Source organism: Chlamydotis macqueenii, chromosome W (genome assembly GCF_036417535.1).
Source record: "Chlamydotis macqueenii isolate bChlMac1 chromosome W, bChlMac1.mat, whole genome shotgun sequence".
Classification (NCBI taxonomy): domain Eukaryota; kingdom Metazoa; phylum Chordata; class Aves; order Otidiformes; family Otididae; genus Chlamydotis; species Chlamydotis macqueenii.
In genome coordinates this window covers 51,552,945-51,570,289 of record NC_141592.1, presented here as the reverse complement: position 1 = coordinate 51,570,289, position 17,345 = coordinate 51,552,945, and the positions used below count along the sequence as shown (strand labels likewise).

At 48.9% G+C, this 17,345-nt stretch overlaps 1 protein-coding gene across 1 annotated transcript; it reads right to left on the bottom strand.

Moving 5' to 3' along the window:
- Positions 1 to 405: 405 nt before the first annotated feature.
- On the bottom strand, positions 406 to 1,776 carry LOC147596800 (uncharacterized; the record flags this gene model as incomplete). Its single annotated transcript, XM_086769447.1, has 1 exon — positions 406 to 1,776. A coding segment is annotated over exon 1 (1,371 nt), but the record flags the coding sequence as incomplete, so codon positions are not given.
- Positions 1,777 to 17,345: the final 15,569 nt, after the last annotated feature.

Sequence of the window (17,345 nt, the reverse complement as noted above, 5' to 3'; positions counted from 1 at the left end):
ACTATATCATGCATGCGCTCCTAGCTAAAATATGATTCGTTAAGTCTCTTTGTTCACGCGCACGGCTCTCTCCACCTGCACCCTGCTTCATGTTCAGCCCCCAGTCACGTATGCCAGCTGTTTTCCTTCTTCTCAAGGTTGCTTCCTTTACTTTCTCACAGGAAGCTTCATTACTTTCTCACAGGCGGCCTCATTATTTTCTCACAGGTGGCTTCAGTATTTTCTTACAGGCAGCTTCAGTACTTTCTCACAAGCGGCCTTATCGATGTCCTTGAGGCCTGCTACTCAAAAACATAACAATTCCATTCGGTCTGGATTGTTCACTAAGTGCCCCTGGCTCTCCAGGTATCCAACAAATCCCCCTTTTTGTTTTTGAACAATCCAGACCCCAGTCATCATATGTTTCATAGCTTTCACAAAGCATTTTAAAATACACCCCAATATCATTAGTGTCAACAGCAAAGCCACTAATATTACCAGCCCATGTACTATCAAATCTTTTAGCCAACCTGTGACCCCCAATGATTTCAGCCAGTCCGAAAGTCCATTTTCCACTTGTATTGCATGCATGTTCCGGCGTAACTCTGCCAACTGATAGTGTATTGATTTAGAGTGATCAGAAATGTTCATGCAACACATACCTTCAAAATCTTCACATCCATCTCCATGCGCTAATAACAAAAAATCAACGGCTTCCCGATTCTGCAAAATAGCATGACGCATACTATTCATGTCTTCTAATAATCCTGATAACATGCTAGAGGTTAAATTCATTTGCTTTTGTGCCCAACAAGCTAATCTATTTAAGCTAGCTAAAGCTTTTGCAGATGCCGCCCAAGGAACAAATATAGATAATGCTATAGGCTCAGCTGTACCCAATAGGGTTAAATTGCTGTCACAGTTGGGAGCTAATACTTCTAGTGATCTCCTTGCTCGAGTACGATTTTGCAATATTTTCACAGATGGAGCAAACATTATCAATTTTCCAAAATAACACGGTCCTCCTATAGCCCCTTTTGGCACTCCCGACCAGGCCCGATCCCCACAAATTAAGAAGTATCCCGGGGGTATGGCCTTGGCCGTGTCATTCACCCAAAGAGGCATCTTTGAACCTTTGATTTCTGCTCCCACTGCTCCATTACAATAATCTCCTGAGCTGCTTTGATAAGTATACACAGGTTTTCCTTGGGCGTCAGTCATTTTACTGGTCACATCAGTCCATTGGTTCCTGTTCCATGCTGTATTCACCCCCTTTTCTGTAAAAAGGGGACCTCCCAGCATAAAACGAGACCCTGAACCATTTAAGGATCCCATTAGATCTAACTCTTGTGGATCCCAAGGCAAATTACGATTTAAATGCCTAATCACCAATGCTGCAGCTATTCCAATTTGACTGCTATTCCCAGAACAACACACCGGTTTCTGTCCAGGGCGGAGGCTGGCGCACTCCATCTTTGCGTGGCATGTTTGATTCACCACAGTCTCACTCAAAACAGTGTGATTATTGACCCATCCTTTCCAGTCATCCAGATTCCAATAGGGAGTACCAATCAGACACGTACAAAAAGGATCAGCAGGAGTAGCCATTGACACACAAAACGATGATTGGTTTGTAATGTTGGCAAATGTCAGCCACACGTTTGGTCCGGGGTCAATACGATGTAAATCCACAGTCTCACCAACACACCCAGTTACCAGCATCAGGAGGATGATGATGATGCATCCTGCTGTCCCAGGTCTTCCTTCCAAGGTTTCACCCATCGACTTGGAACCCATCGTGGTCCTTCGTCTGTCAAAACGCAAACATAACCTCGACCGGTCATTTTCACTTCTGCCGGACCTCTCCATTCCCCAGTTCTTAAATCCCGGTACTGCACCTTCACCGAATCACTTTTCTGCAGTCCAGATTGCAATGACGTATGATGAATTACAATTGGAGGAGATTCATGGTCTCCTGTTAATCTCAGATAATTTAGCACATCAAGTGCTTTTGCAAGCCTTTCAGAGGGTGCCGGCTCTCCCCCTTTTTGTTTTTGCAAAAGCGATTTTAAGGTGGCATGTGCACGTTCTACAATGGCTTGGCCTGTAGGAGAATGAGGAATACCTGTTAGTCTGCGAATACCCCATAGTTGGCAAAAGCGTACAAACGTTTGCGAAACATATGCAGGGCCATTGTCAGTTTTGATTTCTTGAGGAGCTCCTAGTGCGGCAATGGCAGCATGCATATGCTTCAGAACATGTTTGGCTGTTTCCCCTGTTTGAGCAGTGGCCCATATCGCATGCGAGTAAGTGTCAATACTGACATGCACATACTTCTGACGTCCGAATTCTGCAATATGAGTAACATCCATTTGCCATAATTGCAAGGCGCCTAAACCTCGAGGGTTGACCCCAAGGCCTAGACCAACTCCCGATTTTTGGCAAGCAGGGCAGGACTGCACTATTCCTCGAGCATCTGAGAATTTTAAATCAAATTGTTTCACTAGCACTTTAGCAGATTGATGTAAGAAATTATGAGATAAGCGAGCCTGCTCAAACAGGTTAACCGTTTAATTTTTCCATGCAGCAGCAACTAGCTTGTCTACTATGTTGTTTCCTATAGACAAGCCTTGGTTAAACTGATGACTGTGAATGTGTGTTACAAAATAAGGTTCTCTGCGTTGATTTAGCAAAAACAACAGCTGCATCAATAACATATACAAAGTATTATTTTTTACTGTTTTTATTATGGCACGTTCTAAACGCTGTGTCGTGCCCACCACATATAATGAATCTGAAACAACATTTAGAGGCTCATCATGCCACTGTTGAAAAGCCCACACCACTGCTCTCAGTTCGAGCGTCTGCAGGGAGTCCGTGATGTAACCTGTAAGAATTTGATGATTCCATTGGTTATTACTGTACCAAGCGATGGCAGCTCGTCTAGATTTCCTCCCAGCATCTGTAAATACCGTGAGTCCTTCTACTGGTACTTCCGACCTGCGAGGGGCTTCTTCAAAGTCTTGATTTTGCAATAGTGACAAAAGTTTGGCTGATGGATAATGATTAGTTACAGCACCTGGATAGTCAGCTAAAGCGACTTGAAGCATCTCTGAAGTTGCTAACAGCCAGTCCAAATAATTTTGAGCTATTGGTACAAACAGCCTTGTAGGTTCTTGAGCTGACAGTTCCAAAATCCTTCTTCTGCCTTTTATAATCATGTTAGCTAACAGCTCGACCCTTGAACAAACTGTGGTTTTGGGTTGATAAGATAGAAATACCCATTCCAAAACTCTAATGTGCTGTTCGTCTGCTTGCACTATGAGCCCTATTAAATGTTGTCGCTTGGGTGATGAATTAACAATCAAAAACTGTAAAGGTAAAGCATTAGTTTTTCTTTGTGTGGCAGCTGTTAGAATTTTTTCTACAATCTGGTCTAACACCTGTTTCTGTTCTACTGATAAGCTTCGCTGTTCATTGGGTTTGGTCGTAGTTCCCAGCAGGGGCATTAAAGGAGCTAAATCATCATTAGTGATTCCAGTGATGGATCTTACCCACTGTATGTCTCCCATCAATTTCTGAACATCTGAGAGGTTCTTAATGTCTGTACGAATTTGTATTTTTTGCAGTCGCACCGTGCTTCCAGTAATTACCCAGCCTAAATATTGCCATGGGCCTTTACACTGTACTTTTTCAGGGGCAATTTTTAGTCCTTTTGGCTCTAAAGTTTTTATTAGCTCTTGTAATATTTTTTCTGCATTCATTTTTTCGCCTGCTATTAAGATGTCATCCATATAATGATAGATTAACAAAGACTGATGCTCTTGCCGAAATGGCTGCAGAGCCCATGCGACAAAATTCTGACACATTGTGGGGGAATTTTTCATGCCTTGGGGTAGCACCACCCATTGATACCTTTTAGCAGGTTCCTGCTTGTTAACTGCTGGTACTGTGAAAGCAAATTTTTCTGCGTCTTCTGGATGTAAAGGAATGGTGAAAAAACAATCTTTGAAATCAATAATAAGTAAATCCCAATTTTCAGGGATCATTACAGGGGAAGGTAATCCTGACTGTAAAGTTCCCATATCCTGCATGACAGCGTTTACTGCACGTAAATCATGCAGCAGTCGCCATCTACCCGATTTCTTTGGAATAGTAAAAACGGGGGTGTTCCAAGGGCTTATAGATGGTACAATATGACCTGCTTCCAATTGCTCATGTACTAGGCTCTGTAATATTTGCAGCCTATCCTGCTTTAGCGGCCACTGGTCTACCCACACTGGGGTTGCCGTAGTCCAGGTGAGTTTTAAAATAGGCTGCTTGACCATGGCCGCCCCTAAAAAGGTTGGGTTACAAGCTGGGCTCTCATTTGGGACAGCACGTCTCGACCTAAAAGAGCTATAGGCATGTGCATTACATACAGCCTTGTGGTAACTACTGTACCATCTTGAAAATTAAATGACACTATTGATTTACTGATCATCGTGCGCTGTGCGCCTCCCACCCCTACCACAGTGGTAACTGCCGGTACCAATGGCCAATTACAGGGCCACTTTGTTGCAGGAATAATGGTTACATCTGCACCCGTGTCAATTAGCATCGACAGCGCCAAGGATTGTCCATTTGGATGTTTAATTGTGACCTTTTCTTCTGGCTTTCCCCTGGCAATATCGATTGCCAATAAGACATTTGGCGCGCCGGTGGACCCAAAGCCTCCCTGGCCGCGGACGACCGAGTGTGCCCTAGGAACACATGCGCGAAATGGTACCAATTGTGCTATCTTTGATTGTGCTGGTATGGTAAGGGGTGGTGTTAGTGTATACACCATAATCTTTATAGTCCCGCAATAATCTGCATCAATAATTCCAGGCACTATAAATATGCCTTTTCGAGACACTGATGAACGGCCTATAAGTAACGCACTTAACCCATGCCCTAATGGTCCTTGCTGATCAGAATCAATTAGTTGAACCTCTGAAGTTGTTAATGTCACATCTACTGCTGTTGCCAAGTCCACTCCGGCACTGCCGATTGTGGCGGCCGCGCAGCGGTCCAAGCACCCTGTACTTGTGTCGTTGCGCGTGGGTGGAATGCGCTCCGTGCCCTGTTTCCCGATCGCCAACACTCCGTAGTGAAATGACCCAATTTGCCACAACTAAAACACCTTTTGTCCTTTCTCTTTGCCTGCTTTTTTGGTACCAATGGTTTAACTGCTGCACCTACGACAGCAGCCATGACTGTAGCCTTTTCTTGTTCTAACATTCGCTCGGCAGCTTCCAGCAGTTGCCCTGTACTAGATCCTTTTGGCAGCACACTAAGGGCTCTCTTAGTTTTTTCATTAGCATTATTAAAGGCAAGCATATCTAAGAACTTTGCTTTCATGTCATCATCCAGATCAGGGTGAGCCATAATTGCAGCGTGCAACCGATCAATAAATTTCCCATATGGTTCTGTGGGACCTTGCCTTACTGACGTAAAGGCAGGTCCGGACTTTTCATCATGCACCCTAGCAAGCGCTCTATAAGCCAAATCCTGGCCCAGTTGTAACACTTCAGTAGCAAATTGCGCTTGCCAATCAGATCGTGTGTAGGGTCCCGCTCCCATCAGCATTTGAGTTTGCACCCCGAATAATGGATCACCCTGTTGTCGAGGAGTTGCAGCTGCCCTATCACAAGCAGTCTGCCAGTGCTGAAAGAACTGCAGCTGCTGTGACAGTAGCAAAAGCATCTGGACAATCATTCTAATATCATAAGGAGTTAACAACTGTGACAAAAAAATATGCTGCAACACAGATTGAGTATATGATGATTTTAGCCCATACTGAGTAACTGCATTTTTAGCTTCCTTCAATATTTTCCAGTCTAATGCTTGCCACACACTTCTCCCAGTATTATCAGTCACAACTGGAAATGCCATGGGCAAAGGCTGTCCTTCTATCACGGCATCTCGAATCACCTCTTTCCATCACACTATCGGATTCAAATCCCCGGCCCCTCCCGCCGGCGTCCCTTGCAAAGGTGCAAAAAGACTGATCTCACCCGATGCTCCGCTCGGAACGAATAGGTTGGACGCTGGCAGGTCTCGATGTGGCCCAGGCGAAGGAGTTGACAAGTTTCCCAGCGACGCTTCTAGGCAAACCTCTAGGGCTTCCAGCCTTTTTAGCGTCTCTTGCAGCTGTGCGTCCTTCAAGCCGGATGAATGTTCATCCCCCTCTTCCTCACGCCATGGTGGCAGGGAAGAAGGTGGTAACGGGGGATAAACCGGAGCTGTTGGCGCCGGCGAAAAGGCTCGTGACTCTGAGCCTGCACTGGTGCAGCGTGGCGGGGTGCCTGGCGGTGGTACATCTGATGGTGGTGAAAAGCCTTTGGCAGTTTTTCCCTCTGGTGCCCACATATCTATAGTTATAGGGGCTGTGGCTGCATTTCCTGGAGTCCTTGCTGGGGCTCGAACCCCCCCACCCTCAGCACGAGCCGGGGCGGCGGCAGGGCTCGTTAAACCCGAGAACAGCATGCTAGTAGCAGAGGTGGACCTGCCGGCTGGAGTGAAGGCCGCAAAAGCAGATGCGGCAACTGAACGTTTGGCTTTCATGCTTATCAATGTTTCATTAATTAGCCTCCACACGGTGGAGAGTTTGCTCGCCTCCTTTGATCCCTTACTTATTTCATCCCACAGTTCTTTTCCTATCTTTTCCCATGTCGGGAGTTCAAAAGCATCATCAACTGTGGGGATTAATTCCCTTTTCTTTGCCCACTGCAGCAAAGCTTCTAGGATGGCTGAGTCATAACTCAGTCGTCTCATAGAGAGCATATGTTGGAGGAGCTTAACCACTGCTGACTCCTCTTTGGTCAGTGTGGACCCCATCTCCTCCCCGGCCGCTCGCCTGGCCAAGATGAGATTCCCTCCGTACCTTTTGTACCTTTTTGCGCTATAGCGACTTCCCGAGTGCCGGGGCAGCACTCGCCTTCGACCGGCTTCCGCCCCCTCATTTCTTCTTTCCTACTTCGGTTCCGTCGGGATGTCCAACACCGATCTGAGGGTCCCTGTACCCTCTCTCCGAGGGTCCCTGTTCGGGCGCCACCTGCTGATGCGGAAGTCACGGACACTGCTGACGACCAATATGATCAAGCAAATGCCAATTTATTGTTGATACATCCCGGTTAATATAGCCCTTCTAATTCCGTATCATGCGCAAGCTCTCTACTAATTGGTTAACTATATCATGCACGCGCTCCTAGCTAAAATATGATTCGTTAAGTCTCTTTGTTCACGCGCACAGTTCTCTCCACCTGCACCTTGCTTCATGTTCAGCCCCCAGTCACATATGCCAGCTGTTTTCCTTCTTCTCAAGGTTGCTTCGTTTACTTTCTCACAGGAAGCTTCATTACTTTCTCACAGGCGGCCTCATTATTTTCTCACAGGTGGCTTCAGTACTTTCTTACAGGCAGCTTCAGTACTTTCTCACAAGCGGCCTTATCGATGTCCTTGAGGCCTGCTACTCAAAAACATAACAATTCCATTCGGTCTGGATTGTTCACTAAGTGCCCCTGGCTCTCCGGGTATCCAACAGATATCCACCTGCAGCCCATGGAGGACCCCTTGCTAGAGCGGGTGGATGCCCGAAGGAGGCTGTGACCCTGTGGAAAGCCCATGCTGGAGCAGGCTCCTTGGCAGAACCCGTGAAGAGAGAGGAGCCCATGATGGAGCAGTTTTGCTGGCAAGACTTGTGACACTGTGGGGGACTCACACTGGAGCAATCTGTTCCTTAAAGACTGCACCCCATGGAATGGACCCATGCTGGAGTGTTGGGGACGACGAGTATCAGAAGCCATGGGAAGGAGAAACAAGAAGCCATGGGAATGAGAAACAAGGGACTTTCCGAGAGAAGGAAAACAAGATAAAGGACATCTGGTGGTGGTTGGATGTGGGGTAACGTTAGCAGGGCTGCATGTATGCAGGAGGGGCGGTCCGTGGCGATTCACGCACTGGACGCGGATGAGTCCACAAGTGCAGGGAGCAGGTGCGTCCATGTACGTGGTGGGCACGGATAAGTCCATGAGTGCAGGGGTAGGTGCGTGGCGGGCATGGATGGGTCCATGGGCACAGGGGGGCGGGTGCGTTCGCGTGCGTAGCGGGTGTACGGGTATTTAACCCTGTGTTGCGCAGCATTAAATTGAAGGCTTGGCTTGACGGTATCCGTGTGATGCCCTGCTTTCCCCGAGGCGGGGCTCCGGTGCGTCCTGGGTTGGTTTGCTGGCAAGAGAACCGGCAAGTGGTGACCCCGACGTGATTCCCCGGGATGGGATCCCGATAGAGGGAGGGTCTGTAAGTTGTCGTGCAGCGACAACCGGTGACCCCCGACGTGTCAGAAGGTAACGCGTGGCTGCGGGGCGGTCGTGGTCCGGACAGGTTTGAGTCGTGGCCGCGGGGCGGTCGTGCCTGCCTGCTGTTAGGATGGCATCCATCCAGGATACAGTGAAGGCGTTGGGAAAAGAGGTAAATTGTCCGGTGCATACGGCACCGTTGACGAAGGGCTTGATTAGCAAGCCGGGAGAGGTGATGGACGTGGCGCGGTTACAGGCAGCGGGGAAAGAGCCGTCGGAAGGGGAGGGGGACGAACGGGGTCGAGACGGCGCGGAGGGGACGGGGGGTGGCGCTCCGGTGGTCTGCCCGGTTCGGCCGAGAGCCTCTGACAGTGATAAGGGGGCGATGGAGTTTGGGTGTGCTCCCCCGTGTGTTGCGCCTTGCTTGCCGGGGGGGGCCTGGGCCGAGGGGGCGACCCCCCGGATGCGAGGACGCGGGGGTGCCCTCTGTCTCTCCCTCTACCCTGTCGGCTCCACCGCTTGTGGATTCGCGGAGGGGCGATACCGGCTTGCCACCTCTCCCTGAGGGTTCACGGGTTGCGGACAGGGGAGGGGGCAGCGAAGCGGGAGCAGTGGACGCTTTAATCCGCAGGTTCACGCGGTTGGCGGCGGACGTAGAAAAAACACTGAGTAAAGTAGAGGGGTCGGCGCGGAAAGCGGGGGCAGCGGCTGAACAGAAACCAGGTCGTGGATTAACGGATTGGACATTGATTGCTAAGAATTGCGTATTGGAAGGGGTATCTCTAGGGCCATCAGACGGAGATGGGGGTATAATGGTGTGCCCAGTGACACAGGGGCAGCAGGGTCGGCAGTGGAGCCCGTTGGATTACAAGTTATTCAGGGAATGGCAGAAGGCGGTGAAGGAGGAAGGTGTTAATGGGGTGGTGGCTCGAGCGATCTTGGATGTGATCTGGGCAGCAAACCCGCTTCCTTTTGATTGTAGGCAGCTGGCTAGAGCGGTTTTTACAACCCCCCAAATGGTGCTGTGGGAGGCTGCGTTAAAGGAGGAAGCGGACAAGGTGGTTTTAGAAGCTTTAGATCCGAATCACCCCTTGCACGGGATTAGTGTGGAAAGGATTCTAGGGTCAGGTAAGTTCGCTGATCCGGCCGCACAGGCTAATATGCGGGGCAGGGATATCCACACCGCCGCGCAGGTGGCGTTCGCAAAAATGGGTAAATATGAGGGCAAAAGGCAGCCGTACACTCAGGTGAGGCAGGGCATAGGGGAGTTGTATACCTCCTTCTTGGAAAGGCTACAGAAGGCCATTGAGAATTATGATTTACCAGAGAATGTGAAACCTATAGTGGCGAAAGAGTTAGCTAAACAGAATGCAAATGAGGTAACTCAACAAGTTTTGGTGCAATTGCCTGGGGATGCTGGTGTGGCGCAGATGATGAAGCAGGTTATGGAGGCAGAAGCGTTGCAGCAAGCAAAACTGCTCATTGCAGCAGTTTCTGCCATGTGATCACCCCCCGCGGGCCCCACCTGCTTTGGCTGTGGGGGTGTAGGACATTTCAAGTGGCAGTGTCCTTCAGGGATGGATCAGGGGATAGAACTTACAGGTGGCCAGAACAGGAGATGTTTTCGATGTGGGCAGGGCGGACATCTTGCCAAACAGTGTCTGCAGCCACGCTTGGCCAGAGGGCAGTCTGCTGAGCCGGGACCACCACCGCCGTGGGCGAGCTGTGAGGGGGGCAAGCGGGGAGAGGCTTGGCGGTGGCTGCCCCTCAGGCAAGCCCGGTGCTGGGAGAAATGGCGGGCGGAGGCTGGTTTCTGTCACGGTCGCCGTGGGCGGGCTCGCCCGGTGACTCGGCGGATCCAGGTATATGCTTCTGAGATGTCCAGCAAGCTGAAAAGCCATCCTGCTGAAAATGGAGAGCATCCCAAGAGAAAAACGGAAAACGGAACGGACAGCATGGCTGCCTCAGCCCTTAGCACCTACACCCCAGAAGAAATGGTACAGCAGATGAAGGAGCTCATCACTGAGAGCAATGGGTTAAAAGAAGCCATGAAGTTGCATAACCAAGCTATGAAGGACCGGTACGAGGAACTTTCCATCTGTCGAGAGAAGCAGAAAGAAGAACGAGGATTTTATGAGTTAAAGCTTAAGGAAGTTAAGCAGCGCTTGCTAGACAAGTGCATGGAAAATGAAAAGCTACAACAACACCTTCAGAACTTAAAGGAAAGAGAAGGAGCTGAAATGGAGGGCTGCATGGCTCCTGAGAAGGAAATGAGGCAGCTGATATCCCAGGTGCACCAGCTCCAGGCTGAGAAGGCCAATATGCTAGGCATCATTTCAGATCTGCAGGTCAAGCTGACCATCTCAGCAGAGGATTCCTTTGTGGAGATTGGGATGAACGAAGGAGAAATAAATAGAACTGCAAAGGAACATCAAGAGAATAGTGGTGAAATGACCAGTAACATTGATATCTACGGCAGGAGCAAAACTGCCAATGAATCAAAGAATCTGCAGTCTGAGGAGCTAATTGTAAGCCAACTGCTCTACTGCCTTAGAAATGAAACTCGGAAGAGGGAAGAACTTGAGAAGGAGCTGCAGAATCACAAAGAGAGACTGTCAAAACTGGAGAAGAAAACCAGCAACTGCCTGAAGAGTGGGACACAAACTGAAGAGCAAGCAGAGGAGAGTTCAGAGGCTGTTGGCAGTGAAGTAGAAACTCTGAGTTTGCAAGTTTGTGCTCTGTTTAAAGAGCTTCAGGAAGCCCATGAGAAGGTAAAAGAGGCAGAATTGATTCAGAAGCAGCTTCAAGAAAAGTGCCAAGTACTGGGAAGAAAAAGCTCAGCTGCTGCATCAGAACTGGAGGAGAAGCAGCAGCTAATATACACCATCAAGAAGCTGGAACTTCAGGTGGAGAGTGTTGGATACCTGGAGTACCAGGGGCACTTAGTGAACAATCCAGACCGAATGGAATTGTTATGTTTGTGAGCAGCAGGCCTCAAGGACATCACTGAAGCCGCTTGTGAGAAAGTACTGAAGCTGCCTCTAAGAAAGTACTGAAGCCACCTGTGAGAAAATAATGAGGCCGCCTGTGAGAAAGTAATGAAGCTTCCTGTGAGAAAGTAAACGAAACAACCTTGAGAAGAAGGAAAACAGCTGGCATATGTGACTGGGGGCTGAACATGAAGCAGGGTGCAGGTGGAGAGAGCTGTGAGTGTGAACAAAGAGACTTAACGAATCATATTTTAGCTAGGAGCGTGTGCATGATATAGTTAACCAATTAGTAGAGAGCTTGCGCGTGATACGGAATTAGAAGGGCTATATTAACCGGGATGTATCAACAATAAATTGGCATTTGCTTGATCATATTGGTCGTCAGCAGTGTCCGTTACTTCCTTTATATTTCGTTTTGGAAATTTCAACTTTAGGCTAGAATGATTCAGCATAGGGGGGTGGGGGTGGGGAGAGGTTGTCTTGTTCCCTTTCTCATTGTCCTGCTTGGGTTTTGGTAATAGATAGTTTTCCCCAGGTCGAGTCTGTTTTGCCTGTGACGGTGGCTTTAAGGATCTCTCGCCGTGGCCGCCCCCCCCGCCCCCCATCCGGCGGGGCGGGGGCAGCTTACCCAAAAACTGCCATAGTTACAGATACTCCCGTCTGAGTTGACCAGTGGCCTTAAGTAAGAGAAAAGCTGCACCGTTTGAATGAGTGAGTTGACGAGCGATTACAACTTGGACATACAAAGCCAACAGACAGTTCCTAGAATACACCTGTGTTTGTAATACAGACAAATTGGGTAAATGATGACTCTTACAGGATTTAAGGGCAGTAAATTCAGTAATTGAGGATATGGGACCTTTGCAACAGGGGTGTCGTAGCTCAGCCCTGATCGGGACCAGACTACGCAGTCTCTCTCTCACTCCCCCCACCCTCCGAGAGAATAGGAGGAGATGATATAGGAAAAAATGGCTCAAGGTGTGAGATAAGGACAGGGAGAAATCCTTAAAGTTACCATCATGGGCAAAACAGACTCGACTTGGGGAAAAACACTCATTTATTTATAAAAATTAGCAGGAGAATGAGAACGGGAACAAGATAACCTCTCCCCACCCCTCCCTCTTCCCAGGCTTAACATTATCTATACTACCTCCCCTCCCGAGCGGCACGGGGGGGGAAAAGGGAATGGGGGTCACGGTCAGTTCATCACGCATTGTTTTATGCTGCTGTATCATCGTTGGGGGAAGAACTCCTCGCATTCCTCCTCTGCTCCAGCATGGGGTCCCTCCCACGGGCCACAGTCCTTCGTTAAACTGCTCCAGCGTAGGTCATCTCTTCCACGGGGTGCAGTCCCCCTAGAACAGCTGTCCCAGCGGGCCCTCTACGGGCCACAGCCTCCTTCAGGCCTCCACCTGCTCCGGCGTGGGGTCCTCCACGGGCTGCAGGTGGATCTCTGCCCCTCCGTGGACCTCCATGGACTGCAGGGGGACAACCTGCTCCACCATGGTCTTCACCACGGGCTGCAGGGGAATCTTGGCCAGGAGCCGCGTTACTCCTCCCCCTCCTTCTTCACTGACCTTGGCGTCTGCAGCCGTTCCTCACAACAGGCTGGCAGATGCCTCTCAGGATCCTTTTTGCATCTTATTCACTTCTCATCTCCTCTCCACTTCTTGCAGCCAGGCCGGGCCAAGTCAGGCCCAGTCAGCTGCCTCGCAAGAGGCCAAGGCCTGCGCCTCCCCCTCTGCACCTCTGCCCCCGCTCAGCGTCTTCACATCTTCTCTTTTCTCTTTTTTTTCCTGTTTTCCCCTTCTTAAATACGTTATCGCAGAGGCGTTATCACGGGACATTCTGCTACCAGTTGGCTCGGCCTTGGCCAGCAGCGGGTCCGCCCTAGGCCCGGCCGAGTCCACTAAACAAAGGGGAGCGACTTCTAGCAGTTTCCTACAGAAGCTACCACCTTAGGCCCCCCCTCACTAACAAAACCAGAACATTGGGTTACCATCTCCTTCGAGGTATTAACTTTGTATAAGTGAAAAGATGAATCCCTCAATATTGTCTCCGATTCTGCCGATGTGGTCAATGTAATACAATGCACTGAATGGACAATGTTAAAGGAAATTAATAATCTTTTGTTGTATGACCAGTTTAAAAAGAAAAAAATGTTGGAGTGAAAATAAGAATCTGGAAACAGGTATTGGGAAGGACCATTTCCTCTTATGATGTGGGGGAAAGGATATGCTTGTGTCTCTACAGGAGCAGTGAACAAGTGGATCCCTGCACGATGGGTACGACCAGCGCTCCAAGCTGCCTTGCATTCGTTGGAGTGTTAACAAGCTGTGTGACAGCTCCATGGACATCAATCACGGAAAGAACAAACGTGTGGGTAACTATGGCTGGTGCTACAGGGTGGGGCGCCATTTGTCTGTCTGTATCATCTTCAAATAAGCCTTTCAGAACATGCTTGGTCAATCTGCCAGATCAGGTACCGGTAGGATGGCAACTCTGTGTAAAACAGCAGCAACCACAAGTGCTGAGTGCTAAATTACAAAAGATGGAACTTTTGGGATCACTAAAGATGGACTTCTGCCTATTTTTTTTAACTATTCAGGAGCTAATGTTACTAGAGGGGTAATGATTGTAAATGCTTTAAGACCTATACATTGCAACGATACAGCATGACGTAATCACGCGAGCACATATCAAAATCCAGACAGCATAAAAGACCTAAACGAAGTACACATAGGTTTGAATCTGATTGCCAAGATAATACAGAGTTTTGGAAACTAAGTAAAATTATTGCTGCTTCAGTCTTTGCACCTGGTGTGGCAAGTGCCTAGGCATTAGCTACGCTAAATAAATTGGACTGTTGGCTTGCTAAGCAAACGCATACAACTGCATCGGCACTATCAACGCTGTTAACTGATATAGATTCTGTATACTACGCTACTTTACAGAACAGAACCACTGTTAGCCTGCAGAGCACATATTTGACAGGCCTTGCTGCATGTGCTGGCCACGTGTGCAGCAACGTCTGGTCAGTACTCTTTCACTGAATCTGCTGAGGGTATAAACAGAGGTGGCTTGGAGCAGGGGAGAGGGGAGGGACCCAGAGCACACTCTATTAACAACAGGGGACGCCCTGAAGGTGCTGCGCCTGCCTCCTTTCTCTGCTCTGACCCGGCTGATCATCACCCTCCTGCTCGGCGGTGTCTTTGGCGTAGTCGGGTTGGTAACAGAATAGATCAGTAGTAGATTTTTTTATTATTAGCACAAAATCATGGTTGTCAGGATTTTGATGGGCTTTGCTGCATGAATCTGTCTGATTATTCGGAATCTATTCACAAAGTATTCAAAACTTGCAAAAAGGAGTACAAAAACTGCAACAAAGGGATGATTTTGATATATTCAGAAATCTTTTTGGTGGATTGATATAAGCTTATTACAAAGAGCTGTCGGATGCTTATTCATGCTTTTTATATATGTATTTTGATCTGTATTCCGTGTGTGTGTTGAAATATGTGCAGACTTTAATAGATAAAGCGTTGGAACAAGTCTCTTCTCATAAACAAAGGAGAGAGAGATGTGCGTATTTCTTGAGCCAGTACGGTGTCAGTGAAAGCAAACTGACCTTGGGAGAGGGATACAATCATGCTCGCTGGAAGAAAGCCATGGAATGAGAAGGGAAGCTTTAAGATACAAGACATTGTTAGCAGGATTTATGGCTTGTTTCAACAGAGGCTTGCAAAAAACTAGTCACTGGCCTTGTAGATAAGAAAGTTACTGGAGTTGTTATGTTTGTAATAGGAGAAGAATGCCATAGTAGAAAATTACTAGAAGATAGTGAAACTTAGTTTTGCTTAGCAGTCATGAGTATGTATAACGTGTGATCAGTAATTTTATTGGCTAAGCTTGTGTGTGGCATAACTGGGTGGTTGCTATCCTTGGCTAAAATCAGAATTGTGATACTAGGCATCGTACTAGGTATAATCATTAACATTCCGTACTTGGTCACCTGCCTACAAAAGCGATACAGAGAATACTACATCAGGGTGCGCACGCCGTACGACGTCAGTTCCGACTGCCCATCTCACAGGCTCGGGCTGTAGTGGCAGCCTGTCCAGCATGCCAAGCAGCAAAGCTGAACCAGCCCTTATACTACCCAGGCATTAACCCCGGGGGTATGCTCTGAACCAGGTATGGCAAGTGGATATCACAGAGTATGTGCCATTTGGCTGTCTCAAATACATTCATGTTGCGGTCGACACTTGGTCCTGAGCTCTCTTCGTGTGTCCGTTCACGACGTCCACGGCCCAGAAATCCATCCTACACCTGAACTGGGCTTTTGCCTGCCTAGGAGTACCTCGGGAGATAAAGACTGACAATGGGCCGAATTATCGATCACAGGCGTTTCGCCACTTCCTGCAGACGTGGGGAGTCCGCCATACGTTTGGCATTCCTCTGAACAGCACCGGGCAGGCGATTGTAGAACGCGCACACAAAACCCTGAAAGCACAGCTAACGTGCTTAAGAGAGGGGGGAGAGAGGGGTTCGCCAGAGGTCTTAGTTGATAAAGAGCTTCTGGTACTGAATCATATATCCTTCGCTGACCCCCAATCCGTTTCCCCTATCCAGAACCATTATTCCTCGTGTCAGCCGCTGTGTGGGGGCAAGGAACTCCCAAAGGTCTGGTACCCCCTGCCAGAAAACCCACGTTGGGAAGGTCCTGCTGATTTGCTAACATGGGGATGAGGGTATGCTTGTATCTCCACAGGTGTGGGGCCCTGATGGATCCTGGCCCGGTTGGTACAGCTGTGGCTGGAGGATCAGCAGGGTAACCGAGCGGCGCAGCACTCTCCAGCTCACTCTAGTGGGATTGATCCTGATTGTGAGTCTTCCAATGCCAGTGATAACGACTAATTTCTGGGAGCGGTTCACGAACTGCGCCAACTCTACTCAGGTTTGCATAGCGCGTGGCCTGTTGGGCTCTTGGGAATGCCAACAGCACAGCCCTCGCCATATCTGAACTGGCGACTGCCTTAGCAGCACACGACGAAGGACTGACACAAATGAAGTTGGCATTAGATTATGCCCTTGCGAGGCCTGGCATCGGTTGCAGCGACCTAGAGGGAGTCCTAGGTCTCCAGGGTTACTGCTGTTTGGACTTCAGCAAGAACGCCTCCTCGGCCTCGGAGAAGATGCGTGCGCATGCTGCCCAGTCAGTATTCAACGTCAAAGCCCTAAAGGACTGGGGGTAGTTTCCAGACCTGTTCGGTTTACCTAGATGGCTAAGAAATATTGTGTCCATAGGTTTGACGGTCCTAGCAGTTGCTTTGATAATGCTTTGTTTGTTTCTGTTATTGTTACGTTTCTTGCATGCTATGATTAAGGGGGTCACTAGGCGACAATCCATGATCAACTATGTTATGGCAGCATCCGCCCCAGAGTACCAGCCATTAGACCAGGATGATTTAGCATAGAGGGGGGGAATTGTGGGGTAACGTTAGCAGGGCTGCATGTATGCAGGAGGGGCGGTCCGTGGTGATTCACGCACTGGACGCAGATGAGTCCACAAGTGCAGGGGGCAGGTGCGTGGTGGGCACGGATAGATCCATGGGCGCAGGGGGCGGGTGCGTTCGCGTGCGTAGTGGGTGTACGGGTATTTAACCCTGTATTGCGCAGCATTAAATTGAAGGCTTGGCGGTATCCATGTGATGCCCTGCTTTCGCTGGGGCGGGGCTCCGGTGCGTCCTGGGTTGGTTTGCTGGCAAGAGAGCCGGCAATTGAACAATCAGAGGGTTTATAAGCACATAAGCTGTAACAATAAATGATTTTCGCTTAACATGCAGTAGGGGTCCGTGACTACGTTCCCACAAATGGCGCCCAAACAGGGACTTATTAGAAGTAGTGAAGATTAGAAGATTGTGAATCCGGTGGGAACGCCCGGCCAATTGGTAGGAAGCCTGCGCAGCAAATTTGTTACCTCAACTAAGGGAGGTAAGCGGCTGGGAAGGAGGGGGAGTGCTGCTCCAAAAAGAAACCTAGCCAAACTGGGGAA